The following is a 27,707-nucleotide window of genomic DNA, read 5'->3' as shown; positions in this document are numbered from 1 at the left end:
CCCTCCCTCGTTTCTCTCCGTCCGTCTCCCATCTTTGCGCGGCTGCAATAGAAATCCCTCCTCTGTATCTATGGGAATACAGGAGCGCTGTGTGTCCTCTACCCTCCCCTCTACTCACCGCCTCCCTCTGCATATAAGGGAACGCTGGCTGCCCCCCTCCCCTCCCCCCACACACACACACTCCACCCCTCTTAGACACACTTTCCATCTGACACACACTCTCAGGACTCCCCTGCCAGCAAGCTAGGCAGGTAGGTAAACTCAGCACTGGATCTGAGTGAGCCGCTGAGAGGAGAGGAGAGGGGAATGCATGTGTGTGTGTTTATGTATTTGCGTGTGTGTGTGTGTAGGGAGAGAGAGTGTGTGTGTGTGTGCGCGCTGCTGCATCGCTGAGCTACAGAGACCGGAGGCGAGGAGAGCTGGAGCGTTTGTCCTTGAGACTGACTGACTGACTGCAGCTGGAGAGCGGAGGACCAGACATCCAGCCGGTGGATGAAACTGACAGTAAGTGCTGAGCAAAAGCTTCAAGACGAGCGAAAGGGAAGAAGTCCGGGCAGGTTTCTTGTAATTGGAGCAAATGTGTTTTTGTTTCTGTCTGCTTAGAAACAGACCAATGTGGTGTTTGAATGGAAACAGAGGTGCGCACAATCTCTCGCTCTCTCTCTCTCTCTCTCTGTGTGTGAGAGAGAGAGAGAGTGTGTGTGTGTGTGACCAGGTGATGGTCTACTCTGCTCCCAGGTGAACTTATTGCTGAGGCTTTTTTATTGGCTCCCATCAATACTTGCCCTCCAGCCCATGTGAGACTTTGCAAGCAGTTCACTTGCAATTATTCGGCTATTCTAGTTTGCCTGCAGCAGCGTCCTCTGTGTCGTGTGTGTGTGTGTGTGTGTGTGTGTGTGTGTGTGTGTGTGTGTGTGCGTGTTGGCGTCAAGAGAGACGTCACTAAACACAACATTACTGTGCGCCTCTACGGCTCCTCTCCTCTTCCTCACTGCTCCTGTTGACCGATCGATAGTTGTGCATCTATAATTGGAAGTCATCATTTATGGCGTCCCTCCAAAAGCGAGTCATTATCATGTGTAATCTTGCAGAAAATTACATTTTGACTCGTGTACCTTGGCGTGTGGCCCTGCCGAACCAGTGGACTGTGGGTTGAGCGGGTGTGATGGAGGAACCGCAAGGTGGGGTCAATTACCACAAGGCTCCAAACGCCTGGAGGAGACACACACACACACACACACACACACACACACACTCCTGGGTGCATCTTGTATGATCAGATGAGGAAGGGCAGTCAGGAATGGATGGCGACTCAGTGTGACGGATTAAAGAGGAGAAGGGAAGCTAGACGAGTATCGGCGTGAGCGCGGCGTGGTGCCAGACACCGTCGTGAGCTGAGACTGGCTCACCTGTGGAGCCGCTGACAGGATGTGTTGGGCCGCGATCGAGGGGGCGGCTCCAGATATATGGGCAGATAGAAAGGGAGCCCAGAAGGCGAATACAGAAAGCGGCGGTCGACTTTTTCGTTCTTTTCCTAAACCGGCGCGACAGAGGACGGCTCTTTCGGTCTCTGTGTAACGTCTGTGTCAATTTGTTTATTGTAGACATACTGACAGTGAGCCGGAGGGCTAAATTTGCCACCTGTGGAGATAAAAGTGATATGATGAGATAGATGAGACTGCATGCTGTGTGCGGGTGAGTGTGTGTGTGTGTGTGTGTGTGTGTGTGTGGAGTTATGTGGACGTATGTATAATGCCCTGACATCAGCAGTAGGTGTGTGTTGCTGACTCCCAAGATTTTGTGTGTGTGTTGGGCCCACATCCACAGCTCCTCACCTGAGAGCGGTGTGGGAACCAGGTGGTTGCGTGTGTGTGTGTGTGAGTGTGTGCGCGTAAAAAAGAGAAGAGTTGCTTGTGAGAAGGATGTGAATGAAGCGCATCTGTTCAAATCACTTCCAATCAATTACTTTTTTTTTTTAGAAGCAATCCTATTTCTTACAATGACGCAAAGTAAAAGGTCAATGAGCTGGAGACCAGAGGCTGACCTCTTAATCCAGGACTGGTTGTTGAGAATGTGAAAGGGGGCCGTGTCGCAGTAATCCACATTGTTTTGATAGGACAGGCTCGGTTACATAATCGCACTAAGAACCTCCAGATGGGCACCTGCCAGAAGACAACATGCCGTGATGATCGCACAATGACACGAGCTGGACATAATCAGTGTAAACGTACGTCACATTACAGTTCCATCACAGTTAATCTAAAATATATAACTCTTATCAAGCTTGTGGTCAGTTCAAGGCAAGCAAAGCGCACTATGGATGGCAAATATATCTGCCCACTAGGGGGCAGTCCAGCCAAGTTATTAGGACGCAAACCAGCCTGCAAGTCCACCGTATTTCTCCATGCGTTTAGTCTCAAATATTCATAAAATGATCCCAAATTAGCGCTGATGAAATCCTGCCTGCCTGCCTTCCTGTGCACATACGTGTCCCAGCACCGACTCACTTTCTCCCCAGTGGGACCACAGGATGTCCAGATAAGTGAAAACCATTTAAAGACCATTTACCCTCCGAGGATATAGCAGCAGCAGGTCTTAGTAGCTCTAAGTGACATTTCTATGGCTACGTTGCTTTAAGCTTCTCTCAGAGGATTTCTTTGGTTTCTGCCGTGTGTGTGTGTGTGTGTGTGTGTGACCTTTGATCCCTGTACAGTGCGCAATGGATCAATACAATGAATCTGATCCTATTCCAATCTGTCACTTAATCCATCATTCTGTGTATCATTTCCCTCCCATCCATCTATTTAAAGAAGCGGAAGCATGCAGATCAAAGCTCCTCCGTTTCTATATCACATTTCTCTCTCGTTCTCCTCATGTTCTTTATCTTTTTTTTCTTCTTGTCCGCTCTCTTCCTTCCTCTCTTTCTCCACTTTTGCCTTCCCCTCCACTCCTTTCGTACACCACCGGAGTGTCTGAGAGGTCCTGTGCCACTGCGGCGAGACAATGGTGTTTGCACAATAGTGTCAATAGTCTTTCCCTCTGTCTCAGTAATTGATGGATGACTGTGAGTCAGGCATAAACTAAGCAGATTACACTCACTAGATCTGAGGGGCTGATGCTAATGTGTGTGTGTGGGTGCGTGTGTGTGTGTGTGTGTGTGTGGTGGGGGGTTGGAGTGACTGTCCAGTTTTGGAAGTCAATCCGACAGCTGTCCCTGGAGGCTGAGATTTGATGGCCGTGAGTTTCGAGATGAGGAGAAAAGGGTGAACACACACACACACACACACACACACACACACACACACACACACAGAGAGACAGACACACATGCACACACATACACACAAAAACACACACGTGCAAAGGGTGTCTGCTTCACTTGTACTTTTGCTTTCCGTCAGAGAGAACGTGATGCATCTGGTGTGCGGGGTCAATAGCTGGCAGCTGGGCGCTCTGTTACAGGCGGCGTCCCTCCGGAGCGGCTATCGAGCTCGTGTCTTCGGTTCGGCTTCAGCAGTGTAAAAATGTTTTTGATGTTTAACTGCAGCCATGCGTGTTCAATTTAATTTGCTTTGTTGAGACGGTTTCCCTTTCTTGTCATGAGATTTTGGTTCTGGTTCACGTTATTGTCTCCTTCGCTCAGTTTGCGTGACAGTCGTCTTCTGGGGTTTTGTCATTTTGCTTGACATGTTTTTTTTGTTGTTTTTTTTTTAGAAGCCCCTGAGGTTTTTTATTCCATCTGAACTATTTCTGTTAGAAAATACATTTTTGACATTCAATTGGTTTTTAGTAACTTTTAGTCCTTCATGTCGCCACAGATTTTTGAGGCCAATACTAATGTATACTGGTGATGTTTTTGAAGTAAATATCGGCTGAAAAACACAAATGATAACGAAAGAAAATATATATTTTAGATGAATATCCATCCAATAGTTACAGTTTTCAGTGAGAGACAAGAGAATGAGAGACAACAGTTTGATTTAAATAATAGACATTTAGAGATATAAAAAAAAAGCACATTAAGTATTTCAAACTCAGCGTAAATGAACGTCATGAACACATGAATATAACACATTTCCATGACTTTTCCAAAACCTTTGGGATTTTATTTTTTCCACAGACCTTTCCAGGCCTGGAAATAACCACTTTACACTTCCATGACCTTTCCAGGTTTCCAGGCATGACCCTATGAACCCTGACAAGACACAAAAGTTTTCCTACTGCAATAAGATCCATTTCAAAGTCACTATATGTGAATGTTTACTCTGAATCTTTCCCGCTAAAAGATCTTTCTGAATTGTTAGCAGACACCTGACGCCTGGAGCCGCTAGCACGGCTTACAAAAGTGATAGATTATTTGACATCGCGGTCGTTATCTGCGGCCTCTAATCTGGATTTATTCGGAAACCTCTTTTTGTCGATAACGGTTCAATCGAGCGATGGAGTTCAACGAGAGCTCCTTCTTTTCAGTCTGCAACCTTTTTATTTACATTACCTCAAACGACACAAACCTTTGACACACAGCCCCTGCAAAGTGAAACAAAAAGCTTTTGTACTTTTGCACAAGTGGCACACATTAATGAGCAGATTATCAGAGGAATAAACTACTTCAGGTGCGTCGGCTCTTTCAAGTGGTCGGCTCGACGCCACTCCGGCGTCACTCGAGTGCGCCTTAATGTTGTTGTGGTGCGTTCGAGACCACTCGGCCGGTGCCAAGGAAAATAGCAGCCATTGATTACATTATTAATCTCAACTTCGGATTCCTGAATATCTGGAAAAACTCCTCAGCTTTTGTTTGAGCAAGTACAGAATCGCTTGACGGCAGCTGCCAAACTCAAAGCCGCCGAGAGATAAGAGCCACTTCGCTTTAGCGTCAACATTTGGTTTCCTAAATGGTTTATAAAAGATAATTTCTCAGCGTCGATAATGGTTTATGTGATACATTAACTTTAGGAGATTTGATACGATAGTAGCACTCAGTGTCTGGCTCTTTGTGTTTTATGGTTGAGATAAAATTATGTACCATTAGAAGTCACACTCTCTTTATCTTTCATGGCCTCTTTTTTTTTTTCATACTCATACCCTTTGTGTTTCCGTGCGCTCGCGTTCACATTTGTTCACCGGTGTTGCCTGCGTCTGCGTATGAGGCCGCTCGCATTTCTCTTGGCGAGCTTGTTTCATGTGGCGCGTAATGAGATAAGGCCCACTCCACGCAGTCTGCTGTCTGGCCCTTATCGGCACGACGGATTAGCGCAGGTGATTTCATTCCTGGAGGTTGGTCGGGTGGAGGGTCAGCTCATCTCGACGAGACGGCGAGAGACCGACACGCAAAAGGGCAGAAACTCCCTCTGGCATCCGGGCATATGTGATGCTCAAGCTGTTAACTGTCTTTCTATGATTAGTGAGGAGGTTAACTCACAAAATGTGATTCTCTATCAGACTGTTGGTCTGAAAAAGAGTCAAATATGTGCTCGTCTGACTACGTCATTGCTGTACCGAGCGGGTATTCATCCAGAAACGACTGGAACAATGTGAATAAAACATTCGATGCACTTTACTCGATACTGCAATACAACTCATTTATTCAATGCTCCGTGGCGAGCGGCCACACTGTGCTGGGACTTCTCCATCATGATTTGAATTAGACCCATAACTTCTCAACGAGGCTGAGCAGTACATCTGTGTGGATGTCTGTGTGTGTGTGTGTGTGTGTGTGTCTACACACCTTCAAGCTGGTTTTCTGCACCAACAGGGATTTTTGTTGACATGGACTCTGATAGATCACCGAAGCGTCTGTCTGTTAAGTGGATTAGGACGTAGTGACAACAGGCCGCCTCCTCTAACACCGAGCTTCCTACCGTAACTTTATTAGTGGCCTTTTATTGTTGTTCTTATTAAAGGTTGACTCGTATCGTCGCTGGATTCGTGGCAAATCCAATCAAGTTGAACTTAAGCGAAACCAATCTGAAAACATTTCAGTCACACTTATGTCAAAAATGAAAACTGGGTTTGTGTTTTTTGTTCAGTTTTCCGGCGTTCCTGTCGAAAGACGCGCTTTTTATTTTGCGTGCACGTGTGTGCTGTCAGTAAAAGGTGAAAAGCATGACATTAAGCACATAGCCATCGCTGATTAGATCAGATAAAAGCACCGTGCGAGCAGTACGTCAGCTAAGGCTCGGTTGCAAACGCTGCATGCGTGGTTCTCCATGTGTTTATTATCCAAGAAGCTCTTTCCTCGGATCTGAATACAGCTCTTGATCCATTTATTGATTATATTTAGAGTGGGGAATGTTTGTGATAATGCTTGTTTTGTCCAACCAATAATGCAAAACTCAAATATGTTTCATTTACAATGGTATAAAAGAGAAAAAAAGCCTCTTATTTTCATGTTTGATAAGCTGGACCCAGATTTTTTCATTGTTAAATGCCTATTATTGATGAATTATATATTGTGTGGATTAATATGTCACTCAATTTAGCACTGGCTGCATTAGGGTTCATTGATTAAGATCAACTGTGTCGCTGCATGTGGCGATATATATTTCATTGGGCAATATACGCCAAGCTTTTGTCTTTAATTCATACAGAAACAGCTCATTTACTCAAAGTCCTTTTTTTTGTGTTCCTCAGCTACTATAAAAACAATCAATATCTGCTGCTATTCATGTGACAATTCACCTCCTACATGCCCAGTCCTGAAGTTATTCCTTCGCACTGAACCCCAAACATCCTCTGTTGTCACATCCACCTGCCCCAGCGAGAGGCTGCCTCTCATTGGCTCAGAGCACAGCCAATCACCCGCCGGCTCAGCGCTCCGAGGGAAGGCCGTGCACACGGTGTGGCTCATGAGGGCCAGCTCTGCTCGGAGACCCTTGTCACACGCAGCCAGCTAGTCACAACAGTCCGGGCTTCGAAGGCAGCCAGTGGTCAAAGGGAAGGCTGCCGGTGAGAAGAGCGAGTGACAGGGAGACGGCGAGAGGAGCTGAGAGGAGCTGAGAGGGGGGACGCCACAGAGGAGAGGACAGTAGATGGAGACAAAGTTTGGAGGCAGAGTAAAGAGACAGAGACAGACACTGCGGTGAGAGCGACAGTTTATGAAATCTGCAGAGAGACTAAAGAGAAGAAAGAGAAGGAGAGCAGCAGGAAACGGAAGCAAACGTCCCTCTCTTTCTCATCTTCGGAGCATGGTGGCAGAGTGCACATGGATTTAGTCGACCTCTACCTCCCAGAGTGCTTCACCTACCACTCTGACACAGGGTGAGTACGTTCGCCTTTCACAAGGACCGCGTACAAGTGTGTACACTCACGGTGTCACACAGGAGTAGAAGTCTGAGCCAAGCAGCGTTATAGATGACTGACTGCTTCTTTATGATGTCTGAGATTAAAAACATATTCTTTCATGTTTGATTTGTGCACATTCTGTGTGTGTGTGTGTGTGTCTCTGCTGCATAGGTATTATGCAGTTTAGGCTTTTGATTTTCAAGTTGATTTAAGTACTTTAGAGAGTCGTGCAGAGGAATGCCACAACGCTTAAAAGCATCCTCATTTATCTTCTTTTGAATTAAGCCGGTGTAAATATTTGCCATTAATCACCGGTTTCAGGATTGCAGTTTGTTCTTCATCTTGCAGCATTTAATTAGACGGCTATTTCTCACAGATTAATCAATTCATCCTGTCGTCTGTAAGACATCAGAAAAAGGTTATAAACTCAGCCAGCTTTCCTTAAAGCCAAAGACAACATCTAAACTTTGCTTGTTTTGCTTGAACCAACCATCAAAACCAAAATATATGAAGTTAACGGAGATATGTCAGTGAAAAGCAGAAAGACTTCACAATTCAATATAGAGAAGCAGCAACTTTTATTTATTTACAAATGTCTCAAACTATTAATCAATGATCACAATATTAGTTTTTAGCATTTTCTGTCAAATTCAATTATTTGACTAATCCTTTCAGCTCTTTTAAGGTATGATACCATCACAATAGAAATAGCAATGTAATGTAAAGTTCCTTTGTGCTTTAGAGTCATTTAGGTGCACATATCTCTGGTGGGGAGGCGTGTTCACGTTGCTTACAGTTGACATTGTTCAGAGTGTTTGTAGAGGGTGAGTGGGAAAGACCAGTTTGAGAAAAGCCGGTGTCATCCAAACAAGAACCTTCCAGACATGCACCGAGCAAACAAACGCCTGTGAAGCAGCAGTTTGATTACCCCGGCACAGCTTTTTGATTGCCTTCCTTTTCTGTAATCATAAAAAAAAAAAAAAAAACCCTGTTCATTATCATCACTGCTACGCTTTTCTTTTTTATCAGCTGTGGGCATAATCACTTTGGCTCCGAGAAAACATCTCATCAGGCGTTTTGGGATTGAAAGTATTACATCTCCCCGAGCAGAGAAAGACAGGCACGAGACCGGGGGAGACGGGCGGAACGAAAGAAGGAAGAAAAGAGAGTCAGACGAGCAGACATGTGTGGGACGTGCAGGTCGGCTGATCGCCGGTGACAGAAGCAAACCGGATAAAGAAAAGTAGAAAAGGCAGCGATGGCTGCAGATGATCCCCTGTATGGCACGCTATCCATGTTTCCAGAGCCCGCGGGCCCAAAGCTCCAGCAGCAGGCACCTCATCTCCCTGCTAACAGCTTCGTCCAAAGCCTGACTAAGGCTCTTACGGATGGCCCGGGGTGCCACTGATCCCTGCTCATCTCCTACTGGCTCATTAGTGTAAAAAAATAACAACCAAAGAAAAACCCACTACTGAGACCCCACTGACCTAAATAACTGCTCCTCGGGGTTGAGGTTAGGGCTAAAAGGTTAGTCAGTAGTCGTGGGTTTTTGCATTTTATTTTCACTCCCCCCCCCCCCCCCCCCCCCCAAGGCCGGTGGACTTTTACTTTTTCTTTATATCTCTTTGTCACTTCCTTCTTGCCTTCTGTATTTCCTTCCCTCCCTGTTTTCTTCTCACTCTCCCTCCCTCCTTCATCCGTTGGGTCATTGTCTGCATTATGACTCCGCTCATTTGGAAGTGAGTGTTGCCTTCTCCCGTTTCTTTCAACACCCTCAGGTTAATGAGCCCCAGGTCTGCCCCTTTTCTTTCTGTCCCTTCCCGGCTTTTTCACACGGCCCTCTTTCTGTCTGCCTCTCTTGTAATTTCCTCCCGCCTCTCTTCTTCTTCTCTCTTTCTGTCTCCCCGTCGTTTCACGCTGAATTTTTGGGCCTTTGTTGCCAAGGTGCAATTAGAGTTGTTTTGAATTCTGGGACACAAAGGGGGGGTAAGGTACGATAACTTTGAATACCCATTGACACACACACACACACACACACACGCACACACAATACCCATTGACACACACACACATCCGCTCTGATTTATTCCCGCCGCATGCCGCTGTAGGAGCTGCACCAACAGTCTTTTGATAGGCTTTTATGTGGAGTTGTAGATTAGTAATCTGTCAGAGTGAATATTACATCACACCTGATCACCCCACACTAATGCCATTTCATTATGAAAGCAAAACACCAACACCAGCCCCCCTCGACTCCTCCTCCTCTTCCTCCCTCTCGTCTTCCTCCCCGTGATGCATTATGACAGGAGAGCACAAAGTATATCTCACTCTGTATCTGTCAGAGACTTGACACAGCAATATGGACGCCTGTGATGGATGGCCAAGGAGTAAACCAGAGAGTCTAAAATCTCCTCACTGTTCTGTTTTTATAGTCTTCAAAGTGGATTAAAGAGGTGAAAGTTGGCAGCAGGGAGGGGGAGAGTTTATGTGTTGTGTTAATTGGTGGCTTTAAGACTCGACTTAAGTTTTAAGAGTCAGGTATTGTTGTAGATTTCTTTTCTAAACTAGCTGATATGATGCCTGAATTTCACTAACAATGACAGCATTATATATTTTTGGCTATACCTTGTCTTTAGGATTTTCTTTTTCTCCAAAAGCAAATGTTTAAAGCTGCACTAGTAAATAATAACCACCACCCCAAACCTCCGGGGCTTTTAAGCATCCAGGCTAGTTGTTTAAGTTTTTCAGTCCACAACAGCTGTGATGAACCTCACTGCTCTCCGGTTGCTTCTGGCCGCAGAGTGCACCAGATTAGCAACCAGCTACTTGAAATAACGCAGCATTTAGCAGCTAAAGGGCCATGTCTGTTTTTCAGGAATTGCTGGAGGCCAAAACAGAGCTTAAAGCACAGTGAACATTGGACTTACATTTAGACTGAATGCAAATCTTTAGCCTCTTTAGCATTTGCTGAAGAGGCTAGGCTAGGCATGCTAGCATGTTTGCCATAACTCTTTTATAAGGGGAAAATATGAAAAATCGTTGCACTGCCCATACATGATGAAAACATGTGATTGATGACAGCAGATGCTGGTCACATAGCTATAGTTGCTATAGTTGCTATAGTTGCTATAGTTGTTATAGTTGTTATAGTTGCCTGGTTTTCCTTGTTTTTGGGCTATACAAAACTGAATTGAATTACAGAAGTCTGCTGCTGGTATCTTGTTGTCGGTCAGTCTCTCGCTGTGCATCTGTGTCGGTCTTTGTGGGTTTGTAGAGGGGTCAATAGCGCGTGCCCGCGGTTTACTCTGGAGGTGGTTAAAATCAGCCGGTTCTTTTTGCCTACCAAATGACTTGTGGCCAAGCAAACACGGATTTACATGACAGGAAACAGACTGAATTGGCTAACCACCTCACCAGGCCGAGATTAGAGCAGGAGATATTATGTGTGTGTGTGTGTGTGTGTGTGTGTGTGTGTGTGTGTGTGTGTGTGTTTCTCTGCATGTGGTAGTGTGCGCCGGAGAGTGAGACAGCAGGGTGCGTTTTAAAGTTGGCCTGGCAACCAACAGTTGCATTCCAGTATGTGTCAGGGTGTTTATGAAGACACTTGCTTTAAAATGTGTCTGTAAGTGTGTATACGTACGTGTGTGTGTGTGTGTGTGTGTGTGTGCTTGACCGTGTCCTCCTGATCACATGAATCTGAAGTGTGCGTAGAGAGTTGGGAGCCTGTCCACGGTTTTTATTTTTACATCTACACATGAATGCCTGACGCCACGATGAGTGTGTGCGTGAGCATTTGTGCGAGTGAGTGTGTGCTTGAGTGAGCGTGTGTGAGCGTCGATCACATGCCTGTGAGCCTGGTGTACACCTCAGCTGGTCTCAGATGCTTTTTTCTGCTCGTCGTGGTGACAGAGAGTCTGTTGTAGTCACATCTTGATCCAATAATAAAGTAATGATGCACACTTTAACACACAGGGACATTTATTTTAAGCCGTTATAATGGATGCAGCCATAGAAAATACTTCTTCAAATATTTTAGCAATGCTAAGACACAAGACATGGATGTATTTCTGTCTGTGTTTCAATATTATCAACAGGAAAAAAAGCTTGACAGCATTCTTTATTGTTCTTTTAAGTGGTTTGGGAGTCGGCATTTAATCTGTTGTCGCACCACAAAGCATTTGTTCACATGTGATTCAATGTTTTTTTTATCCTTCACATTGTCTAACATTTAATAAAAGTTGCTAACTGCTGTAAGAACAGGTTAGCGGTGTTGCTTGACAGGTTGAGAGTGATGGGAGACACAAAGAGACAATAGAGAAAGGGAACCGATGGCCGTGTTTGGGTTGAACACAATGGCCACGATGAAGCAGGTGATAAGCAGCTCGGCTATTTCCCTACGTTTGTTTAGGCAATCTCTCTCTTTAAAAACAAAGCAGTGTAATATACAGCAGCTTTGCATACGTGGGGATTGGAAATCACAAACGGCCAGTTTAGATCAGACTGGAATGGAGGGATGCATGAATGAAGGGGTGGTGGGAGGGGGGCGGAGGGGGGAGGGGCTGAGGCGGATGCGGAGACTTGATGGAGGGGGGGAAAAGGGTGTAGTTGAGCTTTCTGCTCTGTATGTGGTTTGCAAATACATATATTAATCCATAGATTAACTGTAATGTTTTGTTTTTTTTCCAATCTGTGTTAATTATGCCTTTTTTTAATAAAACTAGCCAGTCATTTATATTTACAGCAACACCAAGGCGACTCATAATATAAAGCTGGCCTGAAAGTCTAATCTCTCACCACCATGAAGAGGTAGCGTAGGTAGTACAATACGTTGCGTGTCCGATCATACCGTGTATATATATATATATATATATATATATATATATATATATATATATATATATATATATATATATATATAATACAAAGTCTCCTCCCTCTTCCTCAGACATCTGGGCAGGATGTCAGTGAGGGGCCTGGACCCCACCTGTCCCTCTACTATAAAGCGTGAGCCCTCCAGCCCCAGCTCTCAGGGGGACGTCAGCCCGGCCCAGCCCAGTCCTGGAAGCACCTCATCGGACACAAACTCCAGCTACGGGGCCCTCGTCAAAGGCCATCACAATCACAGCAATGGGCTGGACTCCCTCGGCCTCTATGGTCACACAGCAGGGTTGGCCAGCAATGTAGCAGCAACTAGGTTAGTGTATGCAATATATATATATATATATATATATATATATATATATATATATATATATATATATATAGTGTCTATTTATGTTGTGTGTTTGAATGGAAGTGCTATTACTATCTGAGAACATTCCTCTTAATGCGTCCCCTTCACCGCCTCCCTTCCTCTCTTTCTCTCTCCACCTCGATCCAGGATGTTTGTGGAGGAAGAAAGCCAAGTGAAGTGTGAATTCATGCTGGGCTCGGTGGCCAAGCGTGTGTGTCTGGTGTGCGGTGACGTTGCCTCGGGCTACCACTATGGTGTGGCCTCCTGTGAAGCCTGCAAGGCCTTCTTCAAGAGGACCATCCAGGGTAAGGAAGAGACAACACACACAAACACACACACACACACACACACGTTCAGGCGTAGATTCCACGCTCAGTTTTATACTTAGCAACAGTTAAGCGTGCATGGCTGATAACGCATTCCTGCATCATATAAACCTGTTTTACTAGCAACACGGTGCAGATGCAGTCGTTTGTTTTGGTATCAACAAAAACCGATCAGTTAGCGCACAGCTTCCGCCCCCCCCTGCCTCAAACTGCGGAAAATAAAGACCTGTTTGCAAACAGCTGATATGCGGTTAAACTTTCAGTGCGCCTTGTGTACAGTCAACATGTTTGAGTTCAGGCTTTAAAGCGTCGGCTAACATATGGTGCTGAATGTTTGCATATTGGCTTCACCACTAAACGCCGACAGGCAGCCGCATGCAGTGTGGGTGTTTTAAAAGGATTTGCCTTGTGCTTTGCGGGCTAGCCGCCCAGGTTGAGAGCCCAGCGGGCCGTGATGCGTTTAGGCCTCGAAGGTTGGCAAATGTAGATTGTTCAACAGGATGAACGGCTGTCAGATCAACCAGGGAGATCTGATGTCTGGCTCATTAGATACTTCCTGTTTCTGATGGAGGGTGGCAGCTGAGAGCGCCTACGACTGGCTCAACGCCATCGGGCTTAACGCACATTACTCCCAATTAGATGTCGGAAACGTGCGTTTGTATGTGATCGCACTTCCGAGTAACCGAATGCTGTTTTCTGTTTGCATGTTCACAGAATATTATGCTTATTCTCAACGATTTAAAGGTGCCACTCACCCGATCAGTTTACTCGTCATGGGGGGATCTTCACATCAAGTGAAAACCGTCGCGTCATGTCCTGTGAAGCTTGGAGTGAGCTTCGCCAAGTCTGAGAAAAATAATCCTGATGATGTCATAGTGACGTTATCAGGGTCATCTCAGTTTCTGTTTGAGATCAGTAATGTATTAACATGAAGCCGGGAGCATAAGAACTGGAGGTGTAGAGTTTAAAAGGTGTGAGTATTGACAGAGCAGGGACAGTCGAATGAAAAACTCTTTTTAGCTGCATTGTGGGAAGTGTAGGATCCTGGGTTTTCAGAGCATTACATTACATTTAGCTGATGCTTTTATCCAACGGGGAGAAATTAGGGGTTAAGCGTCTTGCTCAAGGACACATGGACGTGGACTAGCGGAGCCAGGGATCGAACCACCGATCCTAGACGGGCATGCTAAGCACTGAGCATGCTAACCTGGTGTGGGTCAGTTTGTAGGACCCACACCAGGAACTAAAAGTCACGATATCGCTGTGTCTACTGCTTCAATAATGACCATATGAAAAAGTGTCTCTTGTGAGTCCTTAATGGAAGTACAATATTAAATCATTGGATATTAAATCATTACGTTTTTGTGCTGTGACACGTTTTTGTGACGTCTGCCTTTTGCCCGAATCAGAATGAAATGAAGCGATTTTTCAAAAGTTTCTCCTTTTTTTTTAATTCAAAATCATCCTCTCTTCTCCTCCAGGTAACATTGAATACAGCTGCCCGGCGTCCAATGAATGTGAAATCACCAAGAGAAGGAGGAAATCCTGCCAGGCCTGTCGGTTCGTGAAATGTCTGTCCGTGGGCATGTTGAGAGAAGGTCAGCTATACACCAAGAAAAATCTCTTTTAGACGTGGGTCAAAACGTTGTTGGAGTTGCTTTTTTTTGGGGGGGGGGGGGTTGGGGGATTGATCGGTTGGTAGTCTTGGCAGCAGTTCAAACATCCTCCTTTAGACAGCGGAGGGGGAAAAAAGCAACACGAGTCTGTGTTGCTCGTCGATATCTATGTTGTGCATTCCTGGAAACGGCACCCAGATTACCGGCCGAGCTTCACTGTACGTCCCACCTGATAAAGTGGCTACAGCATGTACAGTAGCGCTGGAGACTCCAGTGAAACCTAAAACCTTTGACAGTTAAACTTCAGACATTTCAGTGCCAGGTGTGAGGTGTGTGTGTGTGTGTGTGTGTGTGTGTATGTGTGCGCGTGTCGCTCTGTGTATGTGTAGTAAACACAAGACTGAACAATGCACAGCTGTGTCTTTGAGAGGAGACGACTACTAACTGTTCAATTGTGTCAGTTTTTGCTTCACCAGTGTTCTATAGAAATAGCTTCTGGAAGTGTGTGTGTGTGTGTGTGTTTGTGTGTGTCTGTGTGTGTTTGTGTGTGTGTGCGTGTGAGGAAAAACTGCAGCCTCTAGTGAGAAAATGCAGCGAGTCATTGTGGGACAAGACTTTCACAAAAATATTCATATAAATTATAGGGACTTTTAAATGAAATGTTTGAGATACATTTTTACAAGATATTTAATGAGAATGGCACAATCTTAACCAGTTTATTGCTTTGTTGCTGACAGCGTTTTCCTTTTATTTATATCAGAATCTGAATTATAGACACAGCGGTGCCCTACTAAACTGTATTTATACCCTAAATTAATGTTCGAAAATAAACTAAATCATTTGAGCGGGCTTTCAAACATCGTTGGTGAGAAGTCGCCAACTTTTTGGGGATAATCGGTCAATTGTGAAACGCTGGAGATTTCCTGCGGTTCTCTGTTTTGAGTAAACTGGATATCTTCAAGTTTTGGATTGACTTTAAGAAACCGGGATCAGAAATCAGACAGATTCATTGACAGCTAAATGTGTAATTCGTTGCACCCTACAGCTAATTTAATATTACAAAAGCTCATAACATATGGTCTAAAATATGGACCAGCGGTGGGGACATGCGTACGAACCACACAGAGAATCCGTGGCAGCGATCAGGTGCTCCTTCAGTCTGACTGTGTGCCTGTCTGGTGACATATTGTCGTCCAGATTTAGAAGTGACTCAAAAAGGAAAACATTAGCGACCTCCTCCCGCACCGGCCACTTGCTGCATGCTGTGCGGGGCCTCCAGGAGATAATAGAGACGTTTGGGGTGTGGGGGGGGAGAAGATATACAACATGTGTGTGTCTGTGTGTGGCGGCTTTAGGACCGAGGGAGAGTGAATGTAAAGATGTTTGCTCACAGCTTGCTCAAATGATCAGTTTGCAGACGATACGTTTATTCAAGAAAAACGGATTTGTACCGACGACCCCTTTTGAGAAGTTAAATCGGATTGCACAACACAACGAGCTGGGGCTGGGCAATCAATATCGATATCGCAATATGAGTTTGATTGAGTTTGATTTTAAATGCTGGTATGTCCGGGCCTTTATACAAAACCAAACATTTTGAAAAGTCAACCATTACATTTTAACCTAATCTCTCTCTCTCTCTCTCTCTCTCTCTCTCTCTCTCTCTCTCTCTCTCTCTCTCTCTCTCTCTCTCGTAAACATTGCATATGGACCAACCCATAGCTAGCACACACACACACACACACACACACACATTTTATTACCATCATTTTGGGTGCACTCAATTGTATTTTTTACCTCCAAATAAAGTGTGAATGTGTCTCCACTGTTGACTTGTTTACAACCTGCGTGATTGACTGACTTTTTTCCCCGCAAAACTTTGTTGTGGCGATGCCGCCGCCATCTCAGCAATTACCCCTTCTACAATGTGATCCTCACCAATAGAAATGGGGGCTCAAACTATGACACTAAGATCCCAGTGGTCATAAACGTGAACGATCCTTTAATCCCACCTACTCATCTCCAAACACACAGCAGCATCTGTTTATCGCTGCTGTGTTCCCAAACGTGTGTGTTTGTGAGTGATGAGCACACACACAGTTATTGCGCCTACACGCATGTATCAGTTTGTGTGTGGGAGTTTGTTTCAACACCTCGCATCCGTGCACACACACACACCTCTGTGTGTTTTTGTGAGTGACTGTGTGTCTGCGATATTTCGCAAATTAGCTGCTTTAATAGGATGGGGGCATCAGCAGCATCCCCAGTCCGCCTCTCAACCCCTCTCCCCGTCTCCTCTCGCCACCCCCTTTTGCTTTCCCTCCCCCCTCGTAAATTCCTCCAGATGCCTTGTGGGATTCCTGGACCTCCGTGAAATGCGAACTGCCCCTCGTAACTCCCGTCGTAAGCGCCCTCGTAACGCGCTTCATCGTGTCTCGTAATGCCCCTCTTCCCCGGAGAGGCCGCAGTAAAGGCCGAGACAGAGGAGCCGCGAGGTTTTAACGGTGGAGAGTCAGAGTCGTATTAAAGACGCGGCTAAGAGACATATAGACCCCCGGGACGTGATTTGATTAAGCCCTGTTTAGTGCTCAACGGCACAGTGGATGTCGCTTCGGAGGAGCGGCGAAAAACATGCGAGTTGACCAAACGTCGGCCATATTTTCAACAGTCGGTCGTGCGGATGCGATTGTGCGATCCATGATCGGATAGCGATGCGATCAGTGTCGTAGCACTTCCTCCTCAGCTGCCTTTGGTGTGTTAATCTGTATTCTGAGAAAAAGAAACGGTGAGACTATGAGTGCCAACTTTCCACATCCATGTCATTTTAGGAGTAGTGTGCAGGGGGGGGGGGGGGGCGAGAGGGAGGGCAGGGAATGTAACGCCACAGCAGCGTTGTGTACATTTGTCACAGTGTTTGTGGGATTGTTTGTACTGGACACATGCTCATGATGGCAGCAGCGATGGAGGAAGGAGGAGGAGGCGGCGGCGTTTGCCAAAGAACACGATAACCTGGATCAGTCCGGCTCAGCGGCGAGATGTCGGTTGTTCCTGATCCCGCTGTACTGTGTGAGCGCTTTGGGAACCTGTAAAGCCTCCCATGTGGAGATCCAGACACCCTGGGAAGACGGGGGCGAAGCGATGAAAGCTGCAAAAAATAGATCAATGTCTGAGTAGTCCGCGTTTATCGAACAAGGAGGAGGTTTGCGCGTCTGTTATCCACCAAAGCTATTCTCGGCCTTTTTGTTGTCAGCACATTCCACTGTGAAGAGTTACACTTAGCTCAGATGTGTGTGTTTGAAATACTGTCAGAGCAGAGCGCCAACACACACACACACACACACAAATAGACCCGCATAAAACGCACTTTACAACATATTAAGTGAGCAAGTCACCATTAAGTCGTGGAATTTAATCCAGGGTTTGCTCCCAGTTTGTGTTTGATCTGATTCACAAGCCCTCAGCCCTCATCTCACACCTCGGAGTGACACCTGCCAAGTGCCCAGGATAATCCACTTTTACTGTGTGCCCCCCATGATATGGAGGTATTGAGTTTGCCCGATTAATCTCTCCTTTATTTCACCACTCATCTTCTTGTGTCCAACCTCTTCACTTTTTCCTCTTAGCCCCATAACCGCCTCCTCACATTTGACCTATTTCACCACCATGGGACCAAAAAACCTATGTGATGATAAGATGTCACATTTATTTTGACTACAATGAGTGTGAGATCATTTCAAAACATCAGTGCATGACATGTCCTGTCTTGGGCTGGTTTACAATTTTTTTCTTCTGGATTAATAATTCATTTAAAATATTCTGGACTGGACTTTGATTCAAATATTGATCGACCTGATTGTTGCATTGAAATACTTCACATCCCTTTTTTCTTTAATTAAGCCACTTCAAACCAGTAAGAAGAGCCTTGAGAGAAAAACTCCAATACAGAAATCCCTCTTGTAAAATAATTATGCATAAAATGCTTTTAATATGTCGGATACATACATGTATCCGACATATTCAAAGCATTTTATGCATAGTGGACAGTTTTGACAGATAGGCGCCTAAGAGGCTTACATACAGTACTGTAAAGGATTTTGCATGCATCTATCTGTCAAAACTGTCCACCTTTTAAATGTCAAAGTAAACATGTATACAGCATCTAATCATGATATTTCATAGTAGTCTTGCGATAGAGCCTGTTGGCTTACCGCAAAGGTCACGCACCACATGTTCACACCACCGCGTTGTTATGCGCCGCCGTACCTTCTCTCTGTTCATGGTGCATTAACTAATAAAGCAGAAATTCTATAAAATTGTTGTTATTGTAATGGCTTAGCTATAAAACGACACAAAAAGCCTTTTCGAACCAATGATGCGAAAAACGAAGAACCCTTTCAAGCCCCACGAGATGCGTCACACGCCTGATTAAAAGCACATTATGTTATTTAATGTGGACGTTCATGTATGCTCTCCATAAATTTCTGCACAAGTAAGAGTAAGTACAGGAGGCTCGTAGGGATGAGGTGTCTCTGTGAGGTGTCAAGTGGGCGAATGATACCCTCAGAGTGCCGTTATAGATCTCTTCAGGGTCATTGTGCAGATCAGGTAGCCCAACACCACTACCGAAGGATCCCTGAGTCACGTTCACACTCGCTGGGCACATTTTCTTGGGTGATACACCTGGGGACTGTTCCTCTCAGCGCCAAGTGATACCTCTTGTGCACACACACACACACACACACACACACACACACACACACACACACTCCCTGTCACCGTGGTGACGAGGCTACCACAATGCTCGTTAAGATGAGCAGTTGTCATCGGCTGCTCTGAAGTTCTCGGGCGTCGTGTTACGCGCCGCATGCTGCTGCCGCCGGCGTGAGGCATGTCGCGTTCGTGTCTCCTCGGGGTCGTTGAGACACGGGAGCAGATGATTGGACGCCGTCCTGGTGATTGATCAGGTTCAATAGGAATGTTTCTGACCGTCGATTACCTGTTTGAAGTCACTTTGAGGATGAACATGCGATGACTTTTGCTTTCACACTGTTGAAAAGCTGCAGAATTTCTCATTAAACTATTTCATTATTGGGCTATTTTTAAACTTTATTGCGCTCGATGTGATCTCTTTGTCAAGACGCTTTTGAGAAAAATGAAATACATGAAATGAGAATAATAAATTGTGCATGTGCGTGACTTCGCCCCTGCGGTTCAAGGACAACCAGGCGCGTATAAATATATATTTAGAGTGCGTGCCTGTTTGTCCGACACCAAATGCATCATTAATATCCTTGTGTTTGTGTTTGTGTAGGTGTGCGTTTGGACCGGGTTCGCGGTGGCAGACAGAAGTACAAGAGGAGAATAGATGCGGAGAACAGCCCCTATCTGCACCCGCAGAATGCCTTGCCTCAGAAAAAAACATGTAAGTGTCCGCACAAAAGCCTGCGAGGTGCGTGACGAACACGACTGAAATCGTTAAGTAGTCCGCCTGCGTTGATGGATCCCTTTATCGTAGATATATGAGAGGCTCTGGATTTGATCTGCGAGTTCAAAAACAGTCAACTCTGTGAGCTTGTCTGTTGTCACACTTCATCATTTTTTATAGCTTGTATTTGCTAATGAGTTGGCATTAATCAATGCCAGCCGTAGTTTCATTATTGAGACGTGGGATGCATTGAACGGATGAATGGATCTGTAAAACTTCAGCTTCAACTGAGTAAAACAACCCTGGTTTTCTCCCTTTTTTTTATTTATTTCATTCTTTGCAAATAATCCTGTTGGCTTTCAAATAGTTTATTTCGCTTTTAAGGATGTTTTCTCATCCCGTAAAGGTACAATTCATCCCTTTTGATTAAAACATCACCAAATTTGTGGATTCATTCTTGCCGGCGATGAAAACTTTCCATGGAACAAATTAGTCTGATTTGTTTCTGTCTGTTTGTTTGCATGTTCTTTTGTGTAACAGGCTACATCTAACTGGTTGCATTATACATATACCGGCGAACTAAAGGTGGTTATCATAACAAAACATCTAATTGGACTCTCTCCACCTCCCCCAGACTTTGTCGGCGGTGTGGTCGAAAACAAAGTGGTGTCCCTGCTGCTGGTGGCCGAGCCCGAGGGCATCTTCGCCATGCCGGACCCCACGGTGCCGGAGAGCGACATCAAGGCTCTGACCACGCTGTGCGACCTGGCCGACAGAGAGCTGGTGGTCAACATCGGCTGGGCCAAACACATCCCAGGTACATATCGGTCAGGCAGTCGCTCGGCTCACATTAGCTCGCATTAAGTCTATAATCTGATCCGAGGAGGAGATTGTTGTGACTCGTGGGTTGCCAAGATGCCGGGAGGAGGAGAGAGGGCACGTTGGCGCGGCTGTGTGTTATCTGTCGTCCTCTATGTGTGTGTGTGTGTGTGTGTGTGTGTCTGTGTGTCATGCCCTTGCTGACCGATGTGTGTTCCAAAATATATCAACCCGATGACCAGCGGCCACCTGGAAGTTCTAATTCATTTCCTGGGCCGCGGCTCGCCTCTGAATTACGGAAATCCTCCTGACACTTGGAACACACTTCACTTCTCCTCTGACACAGGAACAGCAGAAGGGATGTCCACATTATTTCTTTTCCATTGGACGAAAGGGTGGAAAGGAGAGGGGAAGTGCATTCTGACAGCTTAGTCGGGATTACATCGCTGGTATGCAGCTATGTCGGCGGCTGTAATCGTACGCGGTGGCAACAGAGGTCCGCAGGTCCGCTTTTGATACTTGTCTGTGGAGACCTTTACAGCACTCGCAATGGAAATGCAGCACTATCTGAAGCCCTTTCACATGTGTGTTCGAGAAACAATATTTCTGACTTGCCATTACATCACAAGTCGATGTCTTACTTTTAATCGACCAATAGTCGAAAACCCAATCATATTCAGTTTGCAGTGGTGTGAAACTGAGAATTGCAAATTCTCACATTTAAAAGCATAACACTTAATAACGTGAAGAATGAATTGGGATAAATGATAGCTAAATATCCTTAAGGCCATTTATTGAGACAAAATACAGAATATCTGCTGCATCAAGCTTCTCAAATGCGAAGATTGGCTGCTTTTCTCAGATTTACTGTTAATTCATATATTTGAGTTTTGGACTGTAGGTTTGACGAAACAAGCAACTTCAAGATGTCGCCTCAGGTTTAGTGGAGCTGTGAGGGGCATTTTCAATTAAAAGTCTTGGTCTAACACAACCTTAATTAACCCAAAGTTTCAACCAGCAATATGATGAAATGAATCTTTGTTATCCGGCAACAACCATTAGTTTCTCTCCAACTGAAGCCGTGACCGCTTCATCAGCCGTAGTTATCCACACACAAACATCACCAGGCAAACACCTGGGTTTTGTGTTGATGTCCTATCTCTGAGATGCTTACAAAACAAACAAAGCAGGTGTGTGTCCCTGTGTGTGTGTGTGTGCGTGCTTGTATCTCAACTCTATTAGTCCCGCTGTATTTCCTCCTACAAAGTGGACATGAAGCAACCATTAGAGTGTGTGTTGGTGTTTGGTGTCTCCCCGCCGGCTGTCGCTGTCTGCCTCTCTTCTCCCGTTGACGGCTCTTTACTGTCAGCGCACGAGACAGACGGAGTCCGACTGATGGGTGTATTTGTAGCCTTTTGCCAGTGGAGGGTTCGGCTCGTCCACACAGCAGATCCCCACCTGAGGGGGAGGCCAGACAGGCAGCCATGTATTCCTCCGACTGTCAGGCTAATTTTACTTAAAGTTATGAAATGTCAGTGGACGCAAAATATAAAGGCAACAAAAAGAAGATGCACCCTCCGTCGGGCAAGTTGAGACAAATAAATCTCAGGAACATCCTTTTTTTTTGTTTTTAAAAGAGAAGAGGATTTTTTAACAACTCGTCCCGTAGCAGGCAGGTTGTTGCTGTTCATTAGTGTCAGTTAATTGCTGAGAGCGAGCTGAGAGGATCAATACCACTCTCGGGCCTGTAGACTAAAGGTCAGGCTGGAGCCAGCAGCTGGTTAGCTTAGCTTAGCATACAGACTGGTCACAGGGGGAAACTGTTCAAATAAATGTACAATAATCTGTTTAACATGTTGTTTTTTGCTCGGCTGCAGCAACACATTTTAATGAGTTGCTGCTTTCGAGGTGCTGCTAGGCAGATTTTTTAACCCGCAGATAGAGCCGGGCTATCTGTTTCCCCCCGTTTCCAGTCTTTATGCTAAGCTAGGCTAACTGGCTGCCGATCGTGTCTTCGTGTTCGTGACAGACATGAGTGTGGTATCAATCTTCTCATCCAATGCTCGACGAGAAAGCAAAGCAGCATACACACTGTGTATGAACAGATCTGTGACAATTAAGTATCTTATCAGTTACAAATAGCAATAACATAACTTTCACTAGTTAACAAATATGGAATTAGTAATTTGTAATCATTATAAAACATGTATTTCTGGTACATTTTGTCCTCAGATGACATTGGATGAGTATTTTCTATACTATAGAGATTCTATAAACTGAATTGATTTAAAAAAATCCAATTAAATGTATTAATCAAAGAAGGATTTCATTTGGGCCGAGAAAAAAATACACAGAGGCAGTACAAAAAACACACACAATAAAACAACAGAGGCAATACATGAAATGAATAATACCAAACATCTGGATGGTCTCCTTCCATACCCGGTAGCTTCTATAAAAGCATCTAACTGTGTTGAGAATAAACTGTGAGTTTGAGTCTTACCGACAATTATTCATTAGAATGAATTAATCGTTATTTTGGCAAACAAAATGACACTGTTGCCTAAAAACATTGTTCTTCCAGTGGGGGGAATTTTAGCTTCTTCAATTTAATAGAAAAAGACAGAATCGGGGAGGCAGACAAAGCAGATGAAGACAAAAAGGATGAAGGAGAAGATAATAATGGAAGTAACTGAGTGACAGCAGACGTAATGAAAGCAAGGGACAATGGCGTCGCACAAGAAGCAGGTTGAGGAGGTAAAAGAGACCCTGACAGCTCAACTAACAGAGCGGCAAAGGAAGATGGTAGAGACAAACACCCACGCACAGAAGGAATGGATATTTAAAAAAGGAAAAAGACTGCCCCCTTCTAGCAGCGTAATGGCCATGTCACATCAGCTCTGGGTGAGTGGCAGGCCACAAGGCCCCCATCGCTGGGAGAACCAGGGTCCTGGGCAAAGTGGCCTGGGCCATCTGAGTTCTCTGCCCAGGGGGAGGTGAGTGTGATGGGGCAACTGTCCTGGCTGCTCCCCCCCCTCCATCCCCGCACTCCCCCTCTCTCTCTCTCTCCCGCGTCCGCTTTAATCAGGCAGATTGACGGTGATGCGGTCGGAAGTCTGAGGGCCAGACTGGCAGATGAGCTGGCTAAAGACCAACTGCCCTCTTTGCTTTTGGCCCTTTTGAGTCCGTGCGGCGAGTTGGCTGTCAAGTATGTGTGCGTTACAGACGGACCGTGGCGTTATGTGGCTGCGCGTTGTTGTTGACATGATACAACTAACGCTGGCTCAAGAAATCCTCCAAATGTCAGCACTCTTCCATTTGCCCTCGTCGCCCTTCACTGTGTCCCTTTTAAAATCGTCTCTTTTCCTTTTTATTGAAGGTTTAACTTATATTTGCTCTTAAAATACATCGATACGTTGTCTGAAATGTCATCACGCACGCTCAAACAGGTCTCCGGCCCTGATCAATGGTCCTGTGCCAAAATACTGATCCCTATCGACCAATGAAATTGTGCACAGACAGCGTTTCCAATCAATCAGGGAGCGATAGTGTGGAGGGGAACGGGCGCCACTCGCGTCCCCGTGGTGGTTGTAAAGAGCAGTGGATCCTGATAACAATCACCGGTGGTGTCAAAAACACAAACACCTCCCCCTCTTCGCCCCGTTCTATAAAATCATCTGTTTTAATTACAGTAAACGTGTGTGTGAGTGTGTGTACGCGGGTTTATGCGGGGGACGTGACCAGGTTTAATCACGCTCCTGCGGGGTGTAATTGTCAATCAAAGTGGGTGTGTCCCACAGAGTGTAATTAAATTCACCCCCTATTCCCTCCCTCTGTCCTTTGTCATGCCCTTTGCAACGTGGCCTTCTGTACCATCAATGGTATTGTTATATTGAATACAACAATATGGGGGAGCTGTGTGAAATGAATTCAAACACATTATTTAAGGGAGTTCTTCAGCAGTTTGGTATTGACATGTAATAACGTTAGGAGGCAGATAACCGAGGAGGAAATATCCTGACGTTCTGTCCCTAGTATGGGTCAGTCGGCTTGATCCTACAGTTACCGCATCGCAACCAAACAGCGCCTTTTATTCAACACGGTTATTCAATGCCTCTCTTTTAAGCCAAGAGACGGAGCTCCTCTTCGGCTCATCGGAGCAATGCTCACAACTCGCCGCTCTGATGTCAAATCCTGGGTGTCGTAATAGTAAAAATGAAATGATGAGTCTGAAGTTATTCTGTTCTCCAAATTCCATCACCTGATGCTAATTTTGACAGTCTCTCAAAAAGGGTCGCTCGTAAGTTTAGGGTTTTATTGGATGCAAATCTCTGTTTTGATGATCAAAACACACTGGCTTCTTTCTTTCTCTTGCCTCAGGGTCACGGGCCCTCTAATGAAAGGCCCTTAAAAGCCCACTTCTTTCAAATTCAATACCCCAGTTTATTCTGCATCCCAAGAACCCGGTCCATTTTGACTCTCCCGTCTCCCCAGGCTTCCCCTCCCTCTCTCTGGCGGACCAGATGAGTCTCCTGCAGAGCGGCTGGATGGAGATCCTGATCCTCAGGGTGGTGTTCCGCTCGCTGGTCTTGGAGGACAAGCTGGTGTACGCCGAGGACTACATCATGGACGAGGAGCAGTCCAAGCTGGCCGGGCTGCTCGACCTCAACAACGCCATCCTGCAGCTGGTGAAGAAGTATAAAACTATGGGGCTGGAGAAGGAGGAGTTTGTGGTCCTCAAGGCTATCGCGCTCGCTAATTCAGGTATTAGACGAATCCTAATCATTTTCTTGAGCCTCTGACTTCTCTTCTAGCGCCACCGGCAGGTCAAAATTTCAATGTGTCCCATATTGTACTTTGGGTTTATGTCCAAATAGCTTTCACAGTAATGGCATTCCCATTTGTGCAATTGAATTAAAGTAAGAAATCAGGCTTTTTATTTTTAATTCTGCTTTTACTTTGTTTATCGGATTCCATTTCTTCTCTCCTGACTTTAATTCCTAAATTCCATTTTCCTTCCCAGACTCCATGCAAATTGAGGACTCAGAGGCAGTTCAGAGACTCCAGGACGTCCTTCACGGGGCCCTTCAGGACTTTGAGGCCATGCACCACCCGGAGGACCCTCGGCGGGCCGGCAAGCTGATCATGACCCTCCCTCTCCTCCGCCAGACGGCCGCTCGCGCCGTGCAGCACTTCTGCAGCATCAAACAGGACGGCCGCGTGCCCATGCACAAACTCTTCCTCGAACTGCTGGAGGCCAAGGCCTGACCCGAACACAGACAGCCGCCCAGCATTGTCCGGACCCCTCGGTGCAGGAGGGCGGGGGGGGGGGGGGGGAGGGGGGGCGTCGGGACGACAGGAAGTGAAGGATAACGGGTAACGGTTGAGGTTTGACAGCACGTGTTTTGTCCATTTCAGCTTTGACAAAAAAAAAAAGAAAAGAAGTTTCGAATCTGACGGGAAGTGCGTTCCAGCGGATGGAACATTTTTTTAGAGCGACACCTTTCCTCCTCCCAAGAAAAGTGTGAATGGAGCCGTCTAATTTGCATTTAGTGTCTTGACGACGAGGGACATTGTCATCTTTACAGTTTGACACTAATTTAAGCGCGTTGACCTGCTTGGAACCGCTCGAAGGCGGATGGACTGACAGACAGACAGACGGCATTAAAGCAGAAGAAAGCGCCTTCTAGAGATATTTACAGTAACATGCCAAAAGTAGAGCTTCTTCTGTCAAAAAGACCACCTGATACTTGAATATCCTCCTGGATTATTTCATCCATCTTGAAACCTGTTAATCTGCATTCTAGTGCATTTAGAAAGCCTTCTACTGGTTTGATTTTGTTTGTCCTTTTTTTGTAGAGAAAAGGTCAAATGTGTCCTAAGAGGAAAGTCTTGCCAAAGAGTAAAGACTCGAATTATTAATACCAGCATATGTCCACAATAATATAATGTGGCCTGTAAGACATTCACATAAACCTGCATCACTGCTGTGTTGTGTATGGCAAAAGTATCTATCTATCCTCCACATTCATATATAAATGATTAAAGGGAAGCTATTAAGTGATCCGCATCTCATAAAACAATAACCGGCCTCCTGATTTTAGTTGCAAATTTCAGGGAAAGAGTATTTGATGCATTATAAAATTGTACGACAGCAAAGTGATATTTATTCAAAAGTGGCTCTGTTCGTTTGCTGTTTTTTTTTATTTACTAATGTGGCATTAATGAAGAGTAGATGAAGACAACTTCAGTGGATAATAATTTTTTTAAAGATTTTTAAATCATAGTAAAATCATTTTTACTAGCTTCTCTGCACTGATACCATATCATAAAATTCGAGGCAACATGATTATAATTGGAGTGCGTACTTAAAGATCATAATGTTGTAGAGTTATAGTAGACCCTTAGATATAAATTTTAACTATGTAAAATGGCTACCATACTGTATAATCTGGATTAGGGAGGCATTTGATGTCCTTTCTATGGTAGAATGTCTTTGTAGGATGAAATTTGTGCACTATTTTTTCCTTTTAGCCATAAAGTTTGGGGGAACTGGTGATGGCGCTCTGTTAATCTGTTAGAGTGTTTTGTGTGAAGAGTAGTTATATCTGAAATTTTGTCTTTTTTCTGCACCCGCTACATGAAGGGATTAAACTCGAAAGGAAACTCAGTGCAATGAGTAAAAGTATTTCTCCTTATTTTACTCAAGGTACTGTGACGCTATAATGTGCATATTTTTGTGACAAGATGACGGCAGCAATATGCCGGTTTAAATGTATGTACTGTACGTTTTGCTGTATATACGTCATGTCTTATGCCAACAGAGATGTTTAAGGATGCAAATAAGCTTTGTTTGGACGAGCTGTGCCGTGCTATTTCATTCTCAGGTGGATTCTTGGGCAATAAAGATGATCCCCTTAATGCAAAGCTCATATCATCTGAGTGTCATCTTTCTCAATGAAGAGAAGAAAGGCCGTGAAACCAATTCATTAAGCGCTGGTAAGTGA

At 45.1% G+C, this 27,707-nt stretch overlaps 1 protein-coding gene across 1 annotated transcript; it reads left to right on the top strand.

Annotated features, from left to right (window-relative positions):
* The first annotated feature begins 377 nt into the window (after positions 1-377).
* Positions 378-25,981, top strand: LOC137785925 (estrogen-related receptor gamma-like). The gene is made up of 8 exons (XM_068577496.1): positions 378-504; positions 12,227-12,475; positions 12,662-12,819; positions 14,322-14,438; positions 19,768-19,878; positions 20,516-20,698; positions 25,195-25,464; positions 25,724-25,981. Exons 2-8 carry the CDS (start codon positions 12,240-12,242, stop codon positions 25,966-25,968), a joined length of 1,320 nt encoding a protein of 439 aa, XP_068433597.1. The 5' UTR covers positions 378-504; positions 12,227-12,239; the 3' UTR covers positions 25,969-25,981.
* Positions 25,982-27,707: the final 1,726 nt, after the last annotated feature.

The sequence above is a fragment of the Clinocottus analis genome, unplaced genomic scaffold (assembly GCF_023055335.1).
Source record: "Clinocottus analis isolate CAN_PGR_092001 unplaced genomic scaffold, fCliAna1.0.p SCAF_15, whole genome shotgun sequence".
Taxonomy (NCBI): Eukaryota; Metazoa; Chordata; class Actinopteri; order Perciformes; family Cottidae; genus Clinocottus; species Clinocottus analis.
Note: the sequence above shows the minus strand (reverse complement) of the source record. Positions and strands in the feature narration are given on the sequence as shown.